General features: G+C 39.3%; 1 protein-coding gene across 3 annotated transcripts in view; it reads left to right on the top strand.

Moving 5' to 3' along the window:
- Nucleotides 1-24,216, top strand: part of dikar — a 171,337-nt gene that overhangs the window by 134,123 nt on the left and 12,998 nt on the right. For all 3 annotated transcript variants that reach the window (XM_067094302.1, XM_067094310.1, XM_067094318.1), the window contains exon 12: nucleotides 2,143-3,497. In XM_067094302.1, the coding sequence (XP_066950403.1) occupies nucleotides 2,143-3,497 (1,355 nt within the window). The remainder of the gene's footprint in view (nucleotides 1-2,142; nucleotides 3,498-24,216) is intronic.

Below are 24,216 nucleotides of genomic sequence, written 5' to 3'. Positions count from 1 at the left end.
AATGGCCTCCCCAACCTGTCAAGGAGGCATTCATATGTATTATGACTCGTACGAATGGTGGAGTCAGGTTAGCATGTTTGCCAGAGACCCCTTCCAGGTCCACAGACAGAGTATCTTTCCAGTCTCAGATGAAAGCGATCACAAAGCCTTTTCCTGGCATGTGAGACCCAGACTGTTTAAATCCTACAGTCACAATCTCAGGATTAGATCTACCATGGACTCAAACTGCTCAAACTGTAGCAGGCCCAGACTTTGTTCCAATTGTCATCTGGAAAAGCAGGGCTGTGCAAGGAACATTCTCAGGTACTTTCTTATTCTGGTTTGATTGCTGTTGGGAAGAGACAGCTGGCTGCGAAGAGTAGCCCAACAAAGTCCCAGTCTCAGAAAAAGTCTGCTGGACGTAAGGCGGGACTTATTCTTATTAAGAAATCTTTTGACTGGAGTCTGTCAGCTACCACTCAAGGTTTCGTCAGCACTCTTCTGTGGTGGCTCCCCAGATTAGCAGTCATCTAGTTAGGCCACCAGTATAATTCCTTCATTCCTGAGCTCCCATAAAATTAATTAGTACTGTGTATATAAAATTTATGCAAACATGTTTGTTCAAATTTGATGGGTCAAGTTCATGGCCATAGTACAGTATGATGTAAGGTAACATATGACCATTGGGTGATATCCATAAAATGGTAGTAATATGTTGAAATATTAATTCACAATTACTACACTAACATTGCCTTAAATGACTGACAAATGCTCCTTAAGTCAATCAAGACAACTCTAAATGGATATCCATACACTATATTTCTATGCATTTCATAACCTTTGAATACCCGGTCTATTCCCAAGCATCAGGTAAAGGTTATGTATCCCATAGGCTATGTTAGTTGGTACTTAATTGAAATCAATAATTATTAGAGTTATTGGACCAAATATATTTAAAATCAGTATCTCTTAAGATTTTAAATTGTTTAGCAAAGCTCACCATTACGAAAAAGTACTTTTGTATTCTCTTTCCATTAGGAAAAAGACAATTTACTCAACACCTGTGGTGTCTCTGCCAGCAAAGTAGGAAAAAGACAATTTGCTCAACACCCTTGACATCATTGCCGGCAGAGTAATATGTCACTACCATTGGAAGTAGACCTCATGAATGTATTTCCTTTAACACTTGAAAAGAACCTCTATATTAAGGATAACTGGGGGACTGTGTATAAAATACTACAAAGGAAAAACTGGCTATTGGTAAACACCAAGGCTCGTAAGTGACACATGATTGGGAGCTACGATCACTTCCATGTTTCGTAAACAAGAAGTTAGGCTAACCTGATTTACCCTTTTGGTAACCTCAAATAAACTGTAAATATTAGAAAAAAGTAATTGAACAATGGGTTTTAATAACAAAGTTGTCTAATATTATTGCCTTAGGGCTGATTATCACTTTGTCGAACAAGAAAAGACAGCACAGCAATTACAGCGCAGCCTAACATTCTACTCCTAACCTCTTGCCTTACAATAGACCTACTGGCTCTCACTTTAAATAGATATAAACCTACCTGTTGAAATTCTAAGGAACTAAAACTTTTCACTGGGTCTTAAAACTGAGTACTTAGCTTGACTGGAGATATGATGATAAAAAAAAATGCATAGTTGAACATAATTTCCTGCAAAACATGGGGATTACTAAACTCTTGGAAAGACCAGAGTGAAATTGGGAAGATGGGTGACATACACTGTTGTCAACCTGTGTGAGTTGGACAGGAGATCGAGGTATCCTGCCCTGAGTCCTTTATGTTCTATCTCTGTGCCAACAAGCATTATTCTGGCCGAGATCAACTATGAGAGAATTCTTTGTAAATGGTTGTCTGTCTTATGGGTCCCTGGGGGGACCATGAGGGTGTAACTCCTTTGAGGACGAACAGCAGCTACACTATAAAAAAAGATGAGATGTAGACAGATTTTAACTTTCCGTAAGCTTAGTTGGGGTCTTTTAATGAAATTTTCTGCAAGGTCAACAACTTAGTACCAAGCATCATCATCAAGGTAGAATGAGAAACAGCCGGCAGAGTTCCATTTTTACATGTCTTAATCATTTCAATTTAATTTTTAACAAATGTATTGAATTTTGACATTTATTTTTTATTACAGAGTACACTCATATGGCATACACACTTGAAAAAGTATTTGCAAAATTAAAAGCAAAATACCTAGAAGCTGATCTTTCCTCGGATGAAGAGATGTACATTGATATGAGCTACCAGCAAGCATCCAAAAGAAAGAATAAGAGAAGAAATAGTGATGAGAAAGAGAACAAGAAGGGTGATGGGGAAAAGAGTACTCCAAAGAAGAGAGGTCGCAAAAAGAAGAAGGTTGGAAGGAAGCCCAAGGAAAAACATAAAGATACCACAGTTCCTCCAGAAAAGGAGAGGGAACGAAAGAAGACCAAATTTAATAGAGAAAAGAGCAAAGAGAAAGAGAAATACAGAAATAAGGACAAACCAAAGATTGATCAGTATGAATTTAGAGATGACGAAGAGGAGGAAGAAGAGGAAGATGATGATGATGATGATTTTGATGAGCCTCCTCTCTTGGTACGAGAAGACCCATATCCAGAGGATGATGAAGAAATGGATGAAGACATTATTGATGGGACTCACCCTGTAACTGGAAACTTTGTTAAAGAAGAAGTTGTCAAGAATAAAGTAGGGAGACCAAGGAAGGATGATGCAAACAGAAAAGTCAGTACTAGCATGGAAGCAAGTGATGAGGATTTGGAAGATGATGATGATGATGATGATGAAGTTGAACAAGATGTATGCATGTACTACAATAATGATGATTATAGAAGTGATGAGGAAAATGAGGATGACAGGAGTAACAGTGTTTATCTAAGTGAAAGGCATAATGAATTGTTTGGTGAAATTGATGATATTGAAGATGATGACCAACAAGACGGGAAAATAATCAAAACTAACGAAAAGAGCAAAAACAATCATGCTGGCAAACATGGTAAAAAGAAGGGTGGGAATGGCAAAGATAAGGAAAAGAAGAAACACAAACATGGGGATAAGCATGAGAAACATCACCATCATCACCATCATCATCATCACCATAAAAGTAAGTCAAAAGATGGCAAACATCACAAAAAGAAGAATAAGCATGTGTCTGAAAAGGATGCAAAGAAGATCTTAAAAGTAGAGGATGTTTATGATTACTCAGATGATGAAGAACACCTTCAAGGAAACCATTTTGGGGAAGCCAATGGCTCAAAGCATCCAGGCAAGACGAAAGAGGAATCAGGAAAGAAGAAAAAGAAGATAAAGCACAGGGGAAAACATGGGAAGCATCATGATAAACTAGAGAAGCATGAAAAACACAAAGAGGGTAAGGGAAAGGAAGGCAAAAAAGAAGGGAAAAAGAAAAACAGCAAGAAAAAGAAGATCCCAGCTAAGAACATGGCTGCTATAGATGCACTTTCTGCTGCTACAGAACAAACTTTGAAGGTAAGTAGGTATTTTATGTTCCCTGTTATGTTTGAGTGATTCTACCCTAATTTTGTATGCCTGTAAGAGTCATCACTTATTTTGGTCATATATGTAATACTGTAGATGGTACCAAAACCAGTTTTGACATAGGGAAAACCTATTTTTGGTAGTCACTGTTGAGTCCTCAAGGAGTTACCTTCCATGGTCTACCAGAGCTCCATGGTGACCAAGCTAACATCAAAGAATTCTCTTTTAGTTGGTCTTTTGGCCAGGTTTTGTGTCATGATGATGAATGCTATAACACATGATGGAGTATATAATGGACTCAAAGATAAGAGGGCACTTTCCCTCATCTTCAGCGAAGCTGTTACCCCATTGTTTCCATTGTCAAAACCTGCCAGAAGATGAAGTGACTACTTCGCATGCAGTCCACCATATTGTCAACAACAGACTGGCACAAAAACCAAGAAGCCATAACTTTCAACTGATCAATGCAGGATGATCCTTAGGCCAAATCCCATGCCTTTTTGTCAGGGAATTGGGAGGGTTTTGAGGACTCGACAGCGACTACCAAAAATAGGTTTTTCCTACATCAAAACCTGTTTTTTGATGTTATGCCGCTTGTTTTGTCCTCAAGGAGCTTTACAAAGAAATTGACAGGTGACGAAAAGGCTTAAGCTCTTAATTTTTAATCCCAACATCCTAAAGAAGAAACATTTCTGGTCCGAGGTCAAGCCACAAGTTTTAAGCCCCATTCTTTATTCCAAATACCCCTCAGGTTTTGGTAACAAAGAACAAAAACTAAACACGAACTTATGTTATAGGATGTAGTTCTACAGTGACTTATCTAAGCATGCTGGGTTTGGTTGCGGTACTGTTTACCTTCTCCCAGTGATAGTTAGCATACTCCATCAAGAAAGCCCTTGGTTTTCCTCTGTAGCGCCTATTGGGTTAGGAGTAGTCATGCCACCTACTGATACACAGTGTAGTCAAATTTGTACAAGCTCGTGGCAGTAATGTTTTAGAAATATTGTCACTGATGACCACCCTGTACATTCAAAGACTTCTTTGAAAGAGGCATTTTTGAAGAAGGCCAACAATGTACTTTCCTAATATCAGTTAGCCTAGGAAAGTAGTGTGGATTTTCCGTTTTAATGAGGGACACTAAAATTACTCTCAGCCCTTGTAGAGAGAGTGGTTTATTTGTGCTAGGGTGTAGGAAAATCCGACCTTCTGGGATGTTTGCCGTGACATATAGGTATGTAAACCTTAAGTGCTTGAGCTGGGCACAATGTTTTGTATGCTAAAATGAGTTTACTTATCAGAATAGATTTCCTTCTTAAAGGATTCTCATTTTTGGCCAGGAAAGATGGGCCAGGGGACAATAATAATTGATGGTCAGTTGTTAGCATGTGAGTTGTGATTATATTGGGGTCTGGGTCTGCTGAATTGAGGGTTTGATAGAAGTCTAGGCACCTTGTTCAGGGACCAAATAATTGGAAGCCATTCTGGAGCAGGTCTTTGTAGTGCAAAAGACCGCAGATGGGAAGTGACGTGACAGTTTCTGTACTAGAGTCAATCCTGAATCCATAAAGCAAGGGTTCTGTTAATGCTGCTTTGTATGTCATGATTCTTGTAACAGCAAGGCATTTGTCTTTAAAAAGGTACAGGCAGTCCTCGGGTATTGGCGGGGTTCCATTCTGCGGGTGTGATGATAACCAAAAATTACTGCTAACCGAAAGTTGGTGATTTTTGCGCTTTTTCGGCGAATTTTGGGGCTTATCGGCGCCGAAAAGCACCAGTGCATGTGTTAGGTATGTATTGGTGCCGATACCCAATTATCGGCACTGATAAGTGGAAATCGGCGATTTTCGGCGCCAAAAATTGCCGATTTTTGTTGCTAGACAAGCTCAGTAAAACCGGATAGCTGTTAACTGAACCCCGCCGTTAACCAAGGACTGCCTGTATATAAGAATATTTAAAAATTTTTCCATAGAAATCTCATCTGGTCTGTCAGTGTGGATATAATCTAACCATATCTTCCATATGGACTGGTATTGTTTGGTAGATGATGTCCGTAGTTTTTGCACTAGGTAACTATTAATGTTGGGTGAGTAATTTTCATAGTAGACAATATTTAAGAAATCCACATGTGAAGGTCTCGGCGCAGAAAGGAGGATGTGTAGACGACTTTCCCTCCTACTGTCTGGGATAGAAGAGTGTAATTGATCTCTTCGTTTGTTTGGCCAATTTGGGACTATTAAGTAAGCTGTTCCTTTGAAGGTTAGAAGCTTGCTCAAAACCTTTGAAATCTGGGACAATGGAGGAAGAATGTATATTGTCCTCCATTAGTTCCAGTCTTGTAGGAAGGCATCTCTTGCTATTGCTTGACTCTCCAAGTTTGGAGACACATACACTGGAAGTTTGTTATTCTTGTTTGTGGCAAACAGGCCCATTTCCATTGTTGTTGTTGTCCCTTTGTAGGGAGTTACCCCTTCTGACCACCCTGTTTTTGAGGAAAGCTTTTGGGGGTGACTGAAGGCTTATATGATTTTTGATCATAGCAAGCCTTTTTTGGGTTGGGTAAAGGGAAGTTTTCGGGTTTTTGTTTCCTGAATTCTCCCTTTCCACTAAAGAGTGTACACTGTACAATTCTGATGCTGGCTTGCTTGTTAAGTTTAGCCACAACAGATTCCTCAAACAGGTCCTTACAGAAGGGGTTAGAGTGTAATAATGAAGTCACATTGGGAAGTGACTTGGAGCCCTCCACTGTTTCTATTCGTGCTTTTATGCGCCATTCTAGAAAGTCAAAGAGTGCTTCCCATAGGGTTCTCATAAGACTTTTGGCCACAACAGTGAAAATTGTTCTGGAATCTTATGGAAGCCATTTGGTGGCAACTTCCAGCAAGGTGGTAGAGGTTATAATACTAAGGAGGTGGATCCTAGCATGAAATTCTGCCAAGGCTCTCCCCTCTGAGATTCTTCTCATAGTGGTCCTGAACTGCTGAGTAGCTATATCTAAAGGGAGCTGTTTCCTTTCAAAAGAAAGTTGAAGGGTTGCCCATTCCTTGGTGGAATTTTTCGAAACTTGGATGCCCATGGCAAAAGGCTTTAATTCTGCCATTGTCTCTTGTTTTCTAGTCACTACAAAATTCTGAAAATCTACCTTCACATGAATAATTATTTTGAAAGTGGAGGAACAACAGGCTGAGACTACTTGTTGAGCAACTTGAGTCTTATTCAAAATGGAATTAGAGATCATTTTCCATTGATCTGGTAAAGGGTGTCTTCCATAACTTGTAATGCTATAGGCACAGGTAAGAGAACCATTTCTTTTAGTGGGTTCGCCATGTCTGGTGAAGGTGGTATCAGGGGCCATTCTTTATTAGGGAATGCTGCCCTGTCTTTAAACTACATGTACAACTTTGATCATAGTTTTTCTCTCACTAATTAGATACCATCAGGAGAGAAAATGCACATCGAGGCGTCTCGCCAAGGATTATCAGTACCATCAGGGGTGAGTACTGGAGCCCCTATGATGTTTTGATCTGAAGTTTTGTAGTCTAAACTGGCCATTTTGTTATTTCCAGTCGGAATTCTAACATTAGACCTTGTTTGGGCAGAATTTGTATCCTCTCTAACTTTTTGGTTACAGGATGCAGTACTTTTACACTTTGGGGTGTACATAACTAACTTAATTTCCTTAACCCTCAAATGCCGAGCCTCTATTTACAAAAGTGTCTGTCGTGTGCCGGTGGCGTTCGGGAGTTAGCGCCGAAGCTGAAAAAAAGTTTTTTTTTTTTTTAAATCACAGCACACTTAGTTTTTAAGATGAAGAGTTCATTTTTGGCTCCTTTTTTTGTCATTGCCTGAAGTTTAGTATGCAACCATCAAAAATGAAAAAAAAGAATCATCATATATAAATATTGGAATATATGACAGCGCGAAAAAAAATTTCATATATAATTGTATACAAATCGCGCTGTGAGCAAAACGGTTAAAGCTAATGAGTTATTTTTTCTTTTGTTGTATTGTACACTAAATTGCGATGATTTTGGTATATAACAAATTGTAAAACAATCAAAGCAACAGAAAGAAAATATTATCACAAAATGATGCGTGAATTCGTAACGAGCGGACGTAAAAACAAGTTTTTTTTTTCTAAAATTCACCATAAATCGAAATATTGTGCTAGAGACTCCCTGTTTGTTGCAAAATGAAGGTAATTGATTGAATATTACTAGACTGTAAATGTTTTAGCTTACAATTGCAGTTTTCGACCATTTCGGTCGAGTTAAAGTTGACAGAAGGTCAAATTTTTTCTATTTATCATGATTTATATGAAAATATTTCAAAACTCATAAAAGGTACAACCATGAGTTATTTTTTGTTGTATTCTACATGATATTGCGCACATTTTCATGTATAACACTTTATGTAAGGCCTAATATAAAACGGTGCAAAAATTATGATGCAGTGACTAAAGAAATTCTGAGATTTTCAGCCGAGTTACCGCGCGCGGACATAAGGAAAAAGTTTTTTCAAAAATTCACGATAAATCGAAATATTGTGCTAGAGACATCCCGTTTGTTGCAAAATAAAGGTAAATGATTGAATGTTACTAGAATGTAAGAGTTTTAGCGTACAATTACGTTTTTCGACCATTTCGGTCGAGTCAAAGTTGACCGAAGGTTGAAATTTTGGGACTTATCTTGATTTATATGAAAATATTTCAAAATTGATAAAAGCTACAACCATGAGTTACTTTTTGTTGTATTCTACATGAAATTGCGCACATTTTCATACATAAAACTTTATGTAACGGCTAATATAAAATGGTGCAAACATTACGACAAAGTGACGAAAGAATTTCTGAGATTTTCGGCAGTTACCGCGCGCAGATGTAAGGAAAAAGTTTTCTTCAAAAGTTCACCATAAATCGAAACATTGTGCTAGAGATTTCCAATTTGTTGCAAAATGAAGGTAAATGATTGAATATTACTAAAATGTGAGAGTTTTAGCTTACAATTGCGTTTTTCGACTATTTCGGTGGAGTCAAAGTTGACCGAAGGTTGAAATTTTGGCAGTTATCGTGATTTATATGAAAATATTTCCAAACTGATAAAAGCTACAACTATGGGTTGTTTTTTGTTGTATTTTACATGAAATTGTGTACATTTTCATACATAAAACTTTATGTAATGGCTAATATAAAATGGTGCAAAAATTATGACAAAGTGACGAAAGAATTTCTGAGATTTTCGGCCGAGGTACCGCGCAGACGTAAGGAAAAAGTTTTTTCAAAAATTAACATAAATCGAAATATTGTGCTAGAGACTTCCAATTTGTTGCAAAATGAAGGTAAACGATTGAATATTACTAGAATGTAAGAGTTTTAGCTTACAATTACGTTTTTCGACCATTTCGGTCAAGTCAAAGTTGACCGAAGGTTGAAATATTGGCACATCGTGATTTATTTGAAAATATTTCAAAACTGATAAAAGCTACAACCATGGGTTATTTTTTGTTGTATTCTACATGAAATTGCACACATTTTCATTTATAAAACTCTATGGAACGACTAATATAAAACGGTGCAAACATTACGACAAAGTGACAAAAGAAGATCTGAGATGTTCGGCCGAGTTACCGCTCGCGGACGTAAGGAAAAATTTTTTTTTTTCAAAAATTCACCATAAATCGAAATATTGTGCTAGAGACTTCCAATTTGTTGCAAAATGAAGGTAAATGATTGAATATTACTAGAATGTAAGAGTTTTAGCTTATAATTGCGTTTTTCGACCATTTTGGTCGAGTCAAAGTTGACCGAAGGTTGAAATTTTGGCAATTATCGTGATTTATATGAAAATATTTCAAAACTGATAAAAGCTACAATCATGAGTTATTTTTTGTTGTATTCTACATGAAATTGCGCACATTTTCATATATAAAACTTTATGTAACGACTAATATAAAACGGTGCAAACATTACGACAAAGTGACGAAAGAATTTCTGAGATGTTCGGCCGAGTTACAGCGATTGGACGTAAGGAAAATTTTTTTTTTTAAATTAACAAATCAAAATATTGTGCTAGAGACTTCCAATTTGTTGCAAAATGAAGGTAAATGATTGAATATTACTAGAATGTAAGAGTTTTAGCTTACAACTGCGTTTTTCGACCATTTTGGTCAAGTCAGAGTTGACCAAAGGTTGAAATTTTGGCACTTATCGTGATTTATATGAAAATATTTCAAAACTTATAAAAGCTACAACCATGGGTTGTCTGTTTGTTGTATTCTACATGAAATTGCGTACATTTTCTTCATACATAAAACTTTTTGTAATGGCTAATATAAAACGGTGCCAAAATTATGACAAAGTGACGAAAGAATTTCTGAGATGCATCGCTGATGCTCTGTAGTGCGAAAAGAAAGAAATTCGCGCATGCTCAGCTGGGTAACGCTTGTAAGCAAAACAACAGCGTGATCCGTGAACTCCTAGCATCTCTCAAGCGCGTGATTTAAAATCTTTCGCAAACTAGGCCTATAACTATTTTTCCGCGAATATTTAAAAAAACTTTTTGTAGCCGACGTACCGTACGTCCACTCGGCACCCGACAGACAATTTTAGTCGACGTACGATACGTCCAGTTGGTGTTTAAGGGTTAACCCTTAAACGTCGAGCCTCTATTTACAAAAACGTCTCCCGTATGCCGGCGGCGTTCGGGAGTTAGCACCGAAGCGGAAAAAAAGTTCTTTTCAAAATATCACAGCACGCTTAGTTTTTAAGATTAAGAGTTCATTTTTGGCTCCTTTTTTTTGTCATTGCCTGAAGTTTAGTATGCAACCATCAGAAATGAAAAAAATATCATTATCATATATAAATATTGAAATATATGACAGCACAAAAAAAAATTTTCATATATAATTTTATACAAATCGTGCTGTGAGCAAAACGGTTAAAGCTAATGGGTTATTTTTTTTTCTTTGTATTGTACACTAAATTTCAATGATTTTGGTATATAACAAATTGTAAAATGATCAAAGCAACACAGAGAAAATATTATCACAAAATGATGCATGAATTGAACGCCATGGACGTAAAAAATGTTTTTTTAAAAAATTCACCATAAATCGAAATATTGTGCTAGAGACTTCCCGTTTGTTGAAAAATGAAGCTAATTGATTGAATATTACTAGACTGTAAGTGTTTTAGCTTACAATTGCAGTTTTCGACCATTTCGGTCGAGTTAAAGTTGACCGAAAGCAGAATTTGTTCTATTTATCGTGATTTATATGAAAATATTTCAAAACTGATAAAAGCTACAACCATGAGTTATTTTCTGTTGTATTGTACATGAAATTGCGCACATTTTCATATAAAACTTTATGTAACGACTAATATAAAACGGTGCAACCATTACGACAACGTGACGAAAGAACTTCTGAGATGTTCGGCCGAGTTACCGCGCAGATGTAAGGAAAATGTTTTTTTCAAAAATTTACCATAAATCGAAATATTGTGCTAGAGACTTCCAGTTTATTGCAAAATGAAGGTAAATGATTGAATATTACTAGAATGTAAGAGTTTTAGCTTACAATTGCATTTTTCTACCATTTCGGTCGAGTTAAGGTTGACCGAAGGTTGAAATTTTGGCAGTTATTGTGATTTATGTGAAAATATTTCAAAATTGATAAAAGCTACAACCGTGAGCTATTTTCTGTTGTATTCTACATGAAATTGTGCACATTTTCATATATAAAAGTTTATGTAACGACTAATGTAAACGATGCAAACATTACGACAACGTGACGAAAGAATTTCTGAGATGTTCGGCCGAAGTTACATACAAGAGATGTAAGGAAAAAGTTTTTTTTTTTCAGAAATTCACCATAAATCAAAATATTGTGCTAGAGACTTCCAGTTTGTTGCAAAATGAAGGTACATGATTGAATATTACTAGAATGTAAGAGTTTTAGCTTAAAATTGCGTTTTTTTACCATTTCGGTCGAGTTAAAGTTGACCGAAGGTTGAAAATTTGGCAGTTATTGTGATTTATATGAAAATATTTCAAAACTGATAAAAGCTACAACCATGAGTTATTTTCTGTTGTATTCTACATGAAATTGCGCAATTTCCATATATAAAAGTTTATGTAACGACTAATATAAAACGGTGCAAACATTACGGCAACGTGACGAAAGAATTTCTGGCGCGGATGTAAGGAAAAAGTTATTTTCAAAAATTCACCATAAATCGAAATATTGTGCTAGAAACTTCCAATTTGTTGCAAAATGAAGGTAAATGATTGAATATTACTTGAATGTAAGAGTTTTAGCTTACAATTGCGTTTTTTTACCATTTCGGTCGAGTCAAAGTTGACCGAAGGTTGAAATTTTGGCAGTTATTGTTGTTTATATGAAAATATTTCCAAACTGATAAAAGCTACAATCATGGGTTGTATGTTGCTGTATTTTACATGAAATTGTGCACATTTTCATATATAAAACTTTATGTAACGGCTAATATAAAACAGTGCAAAACTTACGACAAAATGACGAAAGAATTTCTGAAATTTTCGGCCGAGTTAACGCGCGGGCGTAAGGAAAAAGTTTTTTTCAAAAATTCACCATAAATCGAAATATTGTGCTAGACTTCCAATTTGTTGCAAAATGAAGGTAAATGATTGAATATTACTAGAATGTAAGAGGTTTAGCTTACAATTGTGTTTTTCGACCATTTCGGTCGAGTCAAAGTTGACCGAAGGTTGAAATTTTTTGTAGTCGACGTACGGTACGTCCATTCGGCACCCAACAGACAATTTTAGTCTACGTATGATACGTCCAGTCGGCGTTTAAGGGTTAATATCCTTTTTGGAATCATGTATCATGACCCTTGTATATTGCCATTCTGTGGCAAGGACATCTTTGATGTTACTCATAATTTCCTTACAGAATTGATCAAATGCTGCAAAATGTGTAACCCTTTTTGGGGGAGCTTGCGCAGTCTGACTGAGCTTCAACTACAGTTCAGGGGGCAGAAGTCCTGGGTGAGTTAACATACCCCTCCTTAAATATAGTCATTTCAATCGTGGTTAGGTGGATCCTAGTATCCCTTTTGGGGGAAAGATCCTGTTCAGCATCTGATAGCTGCATGGGTGTTAGAATTTCTTCTGGAAGGTTTCTCTCATGGTTAGCTGAAATTTGCGTCCCTGGTCCTTCTGGGTTCAGCAGAGCTATTTTGGTGGCAATGTCCACTTCATGTTCATTATTAAAAATGTCACCTCCATATAAAGATTCCTCTACTTCCTCCGTGGCATTAACCTGGGAGGTACCGGGGACTGAGATTACTCTGCTTTGGCCCAAACATAGATCTTGTTCTGAGAAAGGGTTGGATATCTGCTGCCAGAATTCTGCCGGAATGATACAGTCTCCCCCTTCCTCACCCCTACTAAACCCTAGGACCAATCGAGATAGCTTCAAACAAACTGTTTCTTCCTTAAAACTTGCTGCCAGGAGCATACTACAAATTTTGCACATGTCTTGCTACCAAGCATATTTCCTTGTTTTTCACAAAGACTATGTTCATGTCAGGTGGTATGGGCCATACCCATTGGCAAAAAATGAATTGAGCAATTTGCTGCGGAGCACTTGAGCTGAGGGTCCTGCATAATGGTGGCCCTGTAGTGATATAAAACAAGTTGTTATAAGAAGCTAGTTAGTATCAGTTGTCTGTAGTCCTTTATATAGATAGTAATTCAATATTACAGGCTAATTTGATTACAAGTGTGTAACTGTAATACTGTATATCTTATTAAATATGTATGTTAACTTAAACCTTTTTAAGATTTAGGTTAGTTTTGACACCAGTATATGACTGTATTACTTATACACTGTTAGTCTTTTTGCAAGGGCTATGTGAGATATAATTTTGAATGTCATGCCATTCAGGTTAACCACCATAAATTAATTTGTTTAACTAACTCAAGCTACTGTTTTATATGGCTTAGATTAATGCTTCTAGCATAATCTACATTAGGCTAAGAATAGAGGATTTTTTGGAGGGTTCTTGCTTAAACAATTCTAGGCCACTGCATAGTCTAGGTTTACTTAAATCACACTTAAGGATATAAACCATATAGGAAAGAACCCTCTTGTAATCTGGTTTGCTGTTTTATCTGGTCGAGACTACCCATTTATCTGATATTTGGCCATTGCTTTATTTAATTTGAACTGGTCCACCTTCATACAGTATATCTTGAAGGATACAGGCTACATAAGAACCCCACTAATATGTAGCTTTACAGATAAGCTACTGAGTCATAAAACTAGGTTATCATTTTATCAAGCCTGGGATACTGGTTAAATTTAATCCTAGGATATTTGGTCTAAACTGTCACTTAGGCCAAAATTAGGGTATTTCTTAAAATGTTCTCTCTTAGCCTAGTATAGGGTATTGCCTAATCCAGATTAATTTAAATTACTCTTAAATGTATAGGGTATATAAAACAAACTCACTAATGTGTAACCTTATAGCTAGGCTACCATTATTGTCTAGCCTAGGTTGTTGTTTTATATCTAATTTTAGGCTATTTGGTCTTGGCCAATAATAGGGCATTTCTTAAAATGTTCTCACTTAGCCTAGTATAGTAACTCACTAATGTGTAACCTTATAGCTAGGCTATTATTTAAAGGTTCTTACTTAATCTAATCAAGGCTATTGCCTAATCCAGGATATTTAATTCTTACTTAGGTTATGTGTTACATATAACACATTAATTTGTAGCCATCTCATCTAGCACACATTACTATTTTGTCTAGTCCTAGGTTGCTTGGTCTAAGGTAATGCGCAGTGCAGTAGTCGGGTGTGTCTTAAAAGGTTATCACTTAACCCAATATAATTTACATTTATATCACATAAGTTTATAGACTATATAGAAGAAAGAAATTTTACTAAAATGTAGCCTTATAACTGGGCTACTGTTTCATCTTGCCCAGATTGTTGCTATTATTAAATCCTAGGGTCCTTGGTCTAGGCTAGGGTACTGCTGAGGCCTATAATAGGGTTAAAGGGTCTTACATTAATGTAGGTTACTACCTAATCCTGATTACTTAGTTCACTCGTAAGGATTTGTAATCCTAGGTTATAGGCTACAGACAACATCCACTATTAATCTATTCTCACTTAATCTGATGTAGGCTGTTGCCTGAAAGGATTTTGTACATTAATGGTAAATTGTGGTACATTTCTTTTAGTTAAAACATCTAATTAGAATGACAAATTCTTTCAAACAAATTGTGCTTTTCAAAATTACCAATCACTGATATGATTAAGCACCAGCCATGTGATAGCAAGAAAATGGCGGGGTTTTCGCACACAAATTAATTACTAATTTCAAAAGTTTAAAACTGAAAACTTTAACTGAAACTTAAAATTAGGCACCTAACTTGCATCTTCAGATGTTTCTGTAATGAAATCGGAGAAAAAAGCCGATTTTACGGGGCACTGGAAGCACAGTAAACTGTTCGGTGTTGACCAAATATTGGTTTTTGTGCCGTCTGTTATCGACAATATGGCGGACTGCGTATGTGCAGTAGTTACTTCTCCTTCTAGGAAGTTTTGGCAATGGAAACAATTGGGCAATAGCTTTGCTGAAGATAAGGGAAAGTGTCCTCTTATCTCTGAGTCCATTTGATACTCCATCACGTGTTATAGTGTTTTTCATTATGACACAATACCTGGCCAAAAGACCAACTAAAAGAGAATTCTTTGATATTAGTTTGGTTACCATGGAGCTCTGGTAGACTGTGGAAGGTAACTCCTTGATGAAGCAAACGACTATACTATCAAAAAGATTTTTACGGTGTCCTTTTTGCCCCCATAATTATTATATTATTATTATTATTATTATTATTATTATTATTATTATTATTATTATTATTATTATTATTATTTTATTTTATTATTTTATTATACACAAGATTTGTTGAATAAGACTGCTGCTTCAGCAGCACTAATTTTATGGTGACTTTTCGATACGTAATTCCCTTTCGTTTGGTACAAAGATTAAGCCGTGAGATATACTTTGGAAATTTTCTTAATTTAATATTGCAATCAAGGCAGTAACAGTAGGCTGCAGACATTTTGTCCGAACACTTTAAGACTTGGTCACATGTATTTATCTCATCTTATCAGCATTTTATGATGGCAAGTGAAATACAGCAATACTCTGCATTCTGTCATTACTTCATTTCAAATTACCTAGGTGAAATAATCCCTTTAAAAAATGACCTAGACACTATAAACCCCTATAAGCAACCCATATTATTATTAATATTCAGAAGATAAACCGTATTCATATGGAACAAGTCTACAGGGCCATTGACTTGTAATTCAAGCTTCCAAAGAATATGGTGTTCATTTGAAAGAAATTATAAAAGATAATAGGTAAAACAGAAAGAAGAGATATACATAAGTACAAGGTGAATTGTTTTAGGTGAGTGATGCATTGCATCTTTGCTTGAACTTTGAGGTTCTAATTGCACAACATCCTTAGGGAGACTGTTCCACTGTTCATTGGTGTGATGAATAAAAGACCTCAGGAACTGAGGAGTTCGACAGCATAGCACTTTTACGCTTACTAGTGCTGCTGTTCAGCAAATCTGGTTGCTCTTGGCAGGAAAGAGGACTATGGAACAATTGTGATAGCAAAAGTTCTCTGTTAAAATACAACTTATGAAAAATGGACAAACAAAGAGACCATCTGTCAGTGGTCAAAGTCTAAACTGCTAATACCAGGAAACAGAAACCTACCACCACAAACCATTCTACCTAAAAGATAAATCTGTAGCAGAAGCAGACATCCACACTGGAGAAGAGTGCTGTATTCTGGTAAAGGAAGGGCAAATGACCAAAAAAATTTTGCTTTGATTATATCATTGTTATAAATAGGTGAGGCTGTATGTGTAATACCTAATTCTGTGAGGCTTCTGCTGACACTCATTAGATGTGTCTCAAGAGTAAGGTGTGAGTCAAAAGTTACACCATATATAGTCAGAGTTTCAGACTCATTCAGCCGAGTCCCATTCACCTGAAGGGGTGGATGGGGTGAAAATCAGTACATGTACAAGATCTACTAATCAATAGGGTTTTCATTTTACTGGAGTTCAGCCTCTTACCCCACCGACTACGCCACTCCCTAATCCACTCCATGTCATGATTGAGACTAAGGGCAGCTTTATTTCTCATAAATGGATCATTTACTACAGCCACTAGTGTTGCATTATGGTTATACTGAAGAATCATGTTTTCCAGGCCAACAACCATGTCACTTGTATACACTAAAAATAACAGCTTACCAAGGGCACTACCCTGTGGAACACCAGATACAATAGGTATTGGTTTGCTAAAGATCCCATCATTAGCAACTCGCTGCTGCCTACCTATAAGAAAATCTTGAAGTACACAATCCTAAAGCATATCCACCCACTCCAAGATTCTAAATTATGAAAATAAGTGCATTATGATTTGGTTTACTGAATCAGAAATAGCATTAAAATCTGTTTGAATTAATCCACACTCAAAAACCTTATCAAGGTTCTCTTGCAAATGGCATGTCTGATCTAAAAGATGTTCATACTTGCACGAGGAGGATGCCCGGATGTAGTGAATGCATATGTCAAAAGAGCATTCACACACAGCATGTGAGAGGCATTCACAAGCTTCATTGAGTTATTGGCATACTATATTATCAAAATTAGGATCAAAAAGAAAATTGCCAGATTTTACCATCCCAAAACTGTGATGACAAAAGAGGAAGGTCTGGTTGTTTATCATTGCCTACATTATGTGTATGCATACAAGGAGGAATACCACACCTTACAAGGGATTGTTAGCAGAGGGACAACCCCAAGAGCCTCTTACCAGAAGATAAGTTCAGGATCTACAGTAAAAGCAACCTTGTAGCAGCCTTATTAACCCTTTAACGCCGAAGCCCTATTTTCAAAAATGTCTCCCGTATGCCGGCGGCCTCCGAGAGGTAGCGCCGAAGCGGAAAAAAAGTTTTTTTCAAAAAATCACAGCACGCTTAGTTTTCAAGATTAAGAGTTCATTTTTGGCTCCTTTTTTCTCATTGCCTGAAGTTTAGTATGCAACCATCAGAAATAAAAAAAAATATCATTATCATATATAAATATTGGAATATATGACAGCAAAAAAAAAAAAACTTGTATATAATTGTATACAAATCGCACTGTAAGGAAAAACGGTTGAAGCTAATGAGTTAATTTTTTTAGTTGTATTGTACACTAAATTGCAATGATTTTGGTATATAACAGATTGTAAAACGATTAAAGCAACACAGAGAAAATATTATCACAAAATGATGCATGAATTAAGTAACGGCGGACGTAAAAAAGTTTTTCAAAAATTCACCAAAAATCAAAATATTGTGCTAGAGACTTTCCAATTGTGCCAAAATGAAGGAAATTGATTGAATATTACTAGGCTGTAAGTGTTTTAGCTTACAATTGCATTTTTGAACCATTTCGATTGAGTTAAAGTTGACCGAAGGTTGATTTTTTCTATTTATCGTTATTTTGATGTAAATATAAAAAAACTGTGAAGAGCTAAAGGAATGATATATTTTTTGTTGTATTCTACATGAAATTGCGCACAGTTTGATGTATAACACCTTATGTAACGAATAATATGAAATGGCGAAAAAATTACGGCAAGCTGACGCAAGAAATGACAGGATTTTCAGCGGAGTCCGCGCGCGTGGAGCGAAGGAAAATTTTTTTTTTTCAAAAATCCACCAAAAATCTACATATTGTACTAGAGACTTTCCGTTTGTTGCAAAATGAAGGTAAATGATTGATTGTTACTCGAATGTAATAATTATGGCTTACAGATGCGTTTTTCGATCATTTCGGTCGAGTCAAAGTTGACCGAATGTTAAAATTTTGTCAGTTATCGTGATTTCGGCGAAAATATTAAAAAACTGTGCAGAGCTAAAGGAATGACATATTTTTTGTTGTATTCTACATGAAATTGAGCACATTTTGATGTATAACACTTTATGTAACGAATAATATGAAATGGCGAAAAAATTACGGCAAGCTGACGCAAGAAATGCCAGGATTTCCAGCGGAGTATGCGCGCGCGGAGCGAAGGAAAATTTTTTTTCAAAAATTCACCAAAAATCTAAATAATGTGCTAGAGACTTTCCATTTGTTGCAAAATGAAGGTAAATGATTGATTGTTACTCGAATGTAATAATTATGGCTTACGGATGCGTTTTTCGATCATTTCGGTCGAATCAAAGTTGACCAAATGTTAAAATTTTGTCAGTTGACCAAATGTTAAAATTTTGTCAGTTGACCAAATGTTAAAATTTTGTCAGTTATCGTGATTTCGATGTAAATATTAAAAACTGTGAAGAGCTAAAGGAATGACATATTTTTTGTTGTATTCTACATGAAATTGAGCACATTTTGATGTATAACACTTTATGTAACAAATAATATGAAACGGCGAAAAAATTATGGCAAGCTGACGCAAGAAATGCTAGGATTTTCAGCGGAGTACGCGCACGCGGAGCGAAGGAAGATTGTTTTTCAAAAATTCACCAAAATTCTAAATATTGTGCTAGAGACTTTCCGTTTGTTGCAAAATGAAGGTAAATGATTGATTGTTGCTCGAATGTAATAATTATGGCTTACGGATGCGTTTTTCGATCATTTCGGTCGAGTCAAAGTTGACTGAATGTTAAAATTTTGTCAGTTATCGTGATTTCGATGTAAATATTAAAACACTGTGAGGAGCTAAAGGAATGATATATTTTTTGTTGTATTCTACATAAAATTGAGCACATTTTGATGTATAACACTTTATGTAACGAATAATACGGCAAGCTGACGCAAGAAATGACAGGATTTTCAGAGGAGTTCGCGCGTGCGGAGCGGAGGAAAAATTTTTTTTTAAAAATTCACCAAAATTCTAAATATTGTGCTAGAGACTTTCCGTTTGTTGCAAAATGAAGGTAAATGATTGATTGTTACTCGAATGTAATAATTATGGCTACGGATGCGTTTTTTATCATTTCGGTCGAATCAAAGTTGACCGAATGTTAAAATTCACTTTGGATGCTGGGTCCTTCTCCAGCATCCCAGTCTAAAACTCGCCTCACACGCTCACTTCCGATAGGCAGTATGCGCCTTTCACGGTCCTGACGCCTTTGTGACATCTCTGCAAATGTTCTGTTGCAGCACGAATACGCTAACACTGCAAAAAGTTCAACAAAACACGTCTGCGTCAAAATATCGCTCCCGCAAGGTGCTGCTCTGATGCTCTCTGATGCGAGATGGGGGAAATTCGCGCATGCGCGTCTGGGTGACGCTCAGAAACAAAACAACAGCTGGATCCGTGAACTCCCAGCATCCGCCGAGGCGCGGGATTTGAAATCTTCCGCAAACTAGGCCTACAATTATTTTTCCGCGAATATTTAAAAAAAGCATTTTCAGTCGACGTTTGCAACGTCCACTCGGCATTCGACAGACAATTTTGGACGACGTTTAAAACGTCCAACAGGCGTTTAAGGGTTAATGAAAAACTGCATTGCTTCTTGAGGACCAAAGGAGATATGTGTGAATGTAATATATAATTGTTCCTACACAAATACAAACCCTTGGTCCTTTACTTATATGGGGAATACTTTCGGCGAAGCTGAACTGGCTGCTAAAGACTTACAAGACATGTGTTGGTATTACTACCAGCCGGGAAGTTGGTTGGTAACAGTGGGAAACCCATGGTACAAACTGCCTGGCTGCACGCATTCGCTTTACTTTCCGGCCTCGTCTGATGCGGACGTGTTTCCCTACTCTCTGCTCAGACCTTCCTGGATGCTAAAGCTTTGGGCCTTCGCATTGTCGAGAATCGCGTCTTTGTCTGGTGCTCAGAGCGAAGACCTGTCCTTCAGGAGTCTTTGCCAGTTGGGGGGTAAGGCTATTTCCTTTATAACCCACCAGACGGCAAACCTCTCGGCAAACCTGGTACTGAAGAGAAGGGATGCAGTGTTATCCCGGATCTACAGATTAGTGGGCGCTAAAGCTGCAGTTTCTCTGTGCAGTGGACCCATTCTGGACTCCGCCTCCCTCTTCCCCAGGGGAGAGGTGGACGCTGCTGTGGACAAGAGGAAGGCCGACGAACGCGACCGTCTTGTCCATCAGGCAGCAACGAAAGGTGTTGTGCAGCTGTGATGCCAGATAACCCACAATTAATCAATCAATCCTTCTCATCTTGCGGCCCGGTCGACGAACTAGGCTAGTACCCCAGCCCCGAAGAAGTCTGGTGCTTCGACAGGCGCGCGGGGTAAAGTCCAGACCTCTGCTTCTTTGCCTCCGCAGAAGGAACCGCAAGGTCCCTTTCGCCAACCTGTCCCCCCCAAGGAGGAAAGGTAAGGTGAAGAAGAAGAGGGGAGGGGCTCACTAGGGATGGCGAGCCCCCTCAGATACTGCCGTTGGTGGGGCGGTGCCTATTGAGCCATTGAGCAATGTGGCAGCGATACAAAGCGGAGATCTGAGTGGTGGATGTCCTCCAGGAGGGATATTCTCTACCCTTCGAGTCGCCGCCTCCCCTCACCGACACTCTGGTCCAGTTCCCATCTTATCTCCAAGACCCCCAGAAGAAACAGGCCCTTCTTCAGGAGGTCGAAACTATGTTGAGCAAGGGTGCTATCGAAGTCGTCGAGGATCGGTCCCCGGGCTTCTACAGTAGGATCTTTCTCATGGAGAAAGCTTCCGACGGATGGAGGCCAGTGATTGACCTCTCTCCCCTGAATTGTTTCATTCGCCAGACATAGTTCAAGATGGAGACGGTGCGAACAGTATTGTCGGCCATCAGGGAGGGCAACTTCATGCTGATGGTCGATTTGATGGACGCGTATGTGTTTCGGACTGTTGACCGCTCCGCAGGTGTTCACGAGTGTTCGTCCATGTTTCAGTTTGTGCCCATTCGCGCGGGATACGTCTGCTGAGGTATCTCGACGATTGGTTGATCCTGGCAAGCTCCTGCTTGCAGTTGCTGCAGGACAGAGATCGCCTCCTCGAGTTGTGCCACGAACTAGGCGTCGTGATCAACTTCCGGACTCAGTATCTGGGCATGCTGATTAACACGGCAGCAAGAGTCTTTCCTTCTCATGCTCAGATCGGCACGTTCAGGAAGGTGGCGAGGCAGTTCCTGGCGAAACAGAACCAGCCAGCTCAACAGTGGCAAGTCGTGATTGGCCACCTGTCGTCCTTGGAGAAGCTCGTTCCACACGGTCGACTCCGCCTTCGGTCTCTCCAGTGGAGACTGAGGGACTTCTGGGATCAGTCTCGGGAGCTCCAGTCGATTTTCGTCCCCATCCCTCTGGAAGTGAGAGTTGATCTCGCCTGGTGGGTGGATGACAGGAACCTCTGCATAGGGACACCTCTGTCCTCTCGCCCTCCGGACATGCTTCTCTTTTCAGATGCATGGAGGGAGGGCTGGGGTCCACACCTGGAGTTGCTGATTTCAAGTGTGTGGGACCAGCATGACCAGCGCCTGCACATCAATGTCCTGGAGACGAAAGCAGTGTTCTTAGGGCTTCAGCGCTTCCAGGACTGTTTGATGGGACACTTGGTGGCATTGATGAGCGACAACACAACCGTAGTGGCATACGTCGACAAGCAAGGGGGTCTTGTCTCCCACACTCTCCACGAGTTGACGCTGCAGGTGCATCAATGGGCAGTAGCCCACTCTGTGGAGCTGTCAGCCAGGTACATTCCAGGCAAGAGGAATGTCCTGGTGGACACGCTCAGCCGTCGGGATCAGGTAGTGGGGTCCAAGTGGTCCCTTCATCAGTGTGTAGCGGACAGGCTCTGCGACCTGTGGGGGCGTCCGGTAGTGGACCTGTTTGCCATCTGGTACGACAGGAAGCTTCCAACCTTTTCCGTCGTACGAGACCCGTGGGCAGCTGCAGAAGGCACCTTCCAACACTCGTGGGACAACCTCGGAGTGTATGCTTTTCCCCCGTTCTGTCTCTTACTCAGTTCCTCGCTGGGTGAGCGGCTTCCGTTCTCAACTACCACTCTGTTGGTCGTGAGTTCGAATCTCCAAGCGGCCAGTGAAGAACAAGAGGAATTTGTTTCTGATGATAGAAATTAATTTCTCGCTATAATATGGTTCGGATTCCACAATAAGCTGTAGGTCCCGTTGCTAGGTAACCAATTGGTTCTTAGCCACGTAAAAATAAATCTAATCCTTCGGGCCAGTCCTAGGAGAGCTGTTAATCAGCTCAGTGGTCTGGTTAAACTAAGATATACTTAACTTCTGTCTCTTTCTCCCAGTTCTCAGTCGAGTTCTGGTGTCGACGAACCTTCGAATGATCCTGGTGGCCCCCAAGCGTCCGGAGGCCGCTTGGTATCCAGACCTGCTGGCTCTGCTCTCCGAGGTTCCGAGAGAGCATCCCCTCTGGCACAACCTTCTTTGTCAGCCCCATGTAGAACGGTACCACCAGGCCGTGGCCCCCCCGTCTCTTCTCGCCTGGAGGTTATCCACCATCTCTTGTGAGCGAGAGGCTTTTCTCGCCAAGTAGCGACAGAGATGGCAGGATACCTCAGGAAGTCTTCAGTGGCGGTTTACCAGGGAAAGTGGGCCGTCTTTTGTGGTTGGTGTCGTAGATGGGGTTACTCTCCGGTCAGAGCCACTCTTCAGCAGGTAGCAGAGTTCCTTGTCTATCTTTGTCGGGAGAAGTTCGTATCGTTTTCAGCAGTAAAAGGATACAGGGCGGCTTTAGCCCTGGTCCTGAAGTTGAAAGGCATCGATATTTCGTCCTCCCTGGAAATATCTTAGCTGATGAGAAGCTTTGAACGGTCTTGCCCCCCTAGGGAACTCAGGCCCCCTGAGTGGGACGTGTCTTGTTTTGTGGAGCCTGACTCGTGCCCCATACGAGCCACTGCGAGAGGCCACAGACAGGGACCTGACTCTCAAGACCATCTTCATGCTAACCCTGGCATCGGTGAAGAGGATTAGCGCATTACAGGGACTTTTCTTTGCAGTTAAACACTTAAGGGGGTGGTTATCGGTGACGCTCGAATTTGTCCCAGAGTTCGTGGCGAAGACTCAAAACCTAGCGGTCCCTGACGTTCGGTTTGAGTCTTTCACGATCCCATCCCTGAGTGACTTCATAGATAATGACCCTGTCGAGTTGCTACTCTGTCTTGTATGGGTGCTACGGCGCTATCTGAAGAGAATGCGGCGCCTAGGGCCTGAGTGTCTGCGACTCTTCGTTAGCAATGGAACCCCTAAGAAGGAGGTGTCCAAGAACACGATCTCTTTCTGGCTTCGTGGGGTTATCAAGAAAGCGCCCTCTTTGGCATTCAAGAAGAACCTGTTGGTTCAGCAGGTACTGAAGGTGGGGGTGTGGTCACGCCAGACCACATTGACCTCTTTTTACCTACGGGACGTTACCCATCGGTCCTTGGATACCTTCTCCTTGGGGCCAGTGGTGGCTGCTCAGCAAGTTGTGTGACTTACCCAGCTCCTGTACAGGACAGAGTTGTGTCTCGTCTGTTGTACGTGCATGATTGGGCGTGAAAGGTGAGTGACTGGCTCTCTCTTCCCTCCTATCATCCAACTTTTTACCCTCGGGTAGAGAGTTTAGGCCATACAAGCTGAACCAGACATCAGACGCAGGTGAGTTTCATTCCTTGAGTA

This window comes from Macrobrachium rosenbergii, chromosome 4 (genome assembly GCF_040412425.1).
Source record: "Macrobrachium rosenbergii isolate ZJJX-2024 chromosome 4, ASM4041242v1, whole genome shotgun sequence".
NCBI lineage: Eukaryota > Metazoa > Arthropoda > Malacostraca > Decapoda > Palaemonidae > Macrobrachium > Macrobrachium rosenbergii.
This window is presented reverse-complemented; position numbering and strand designations above follow the sequence as displayed.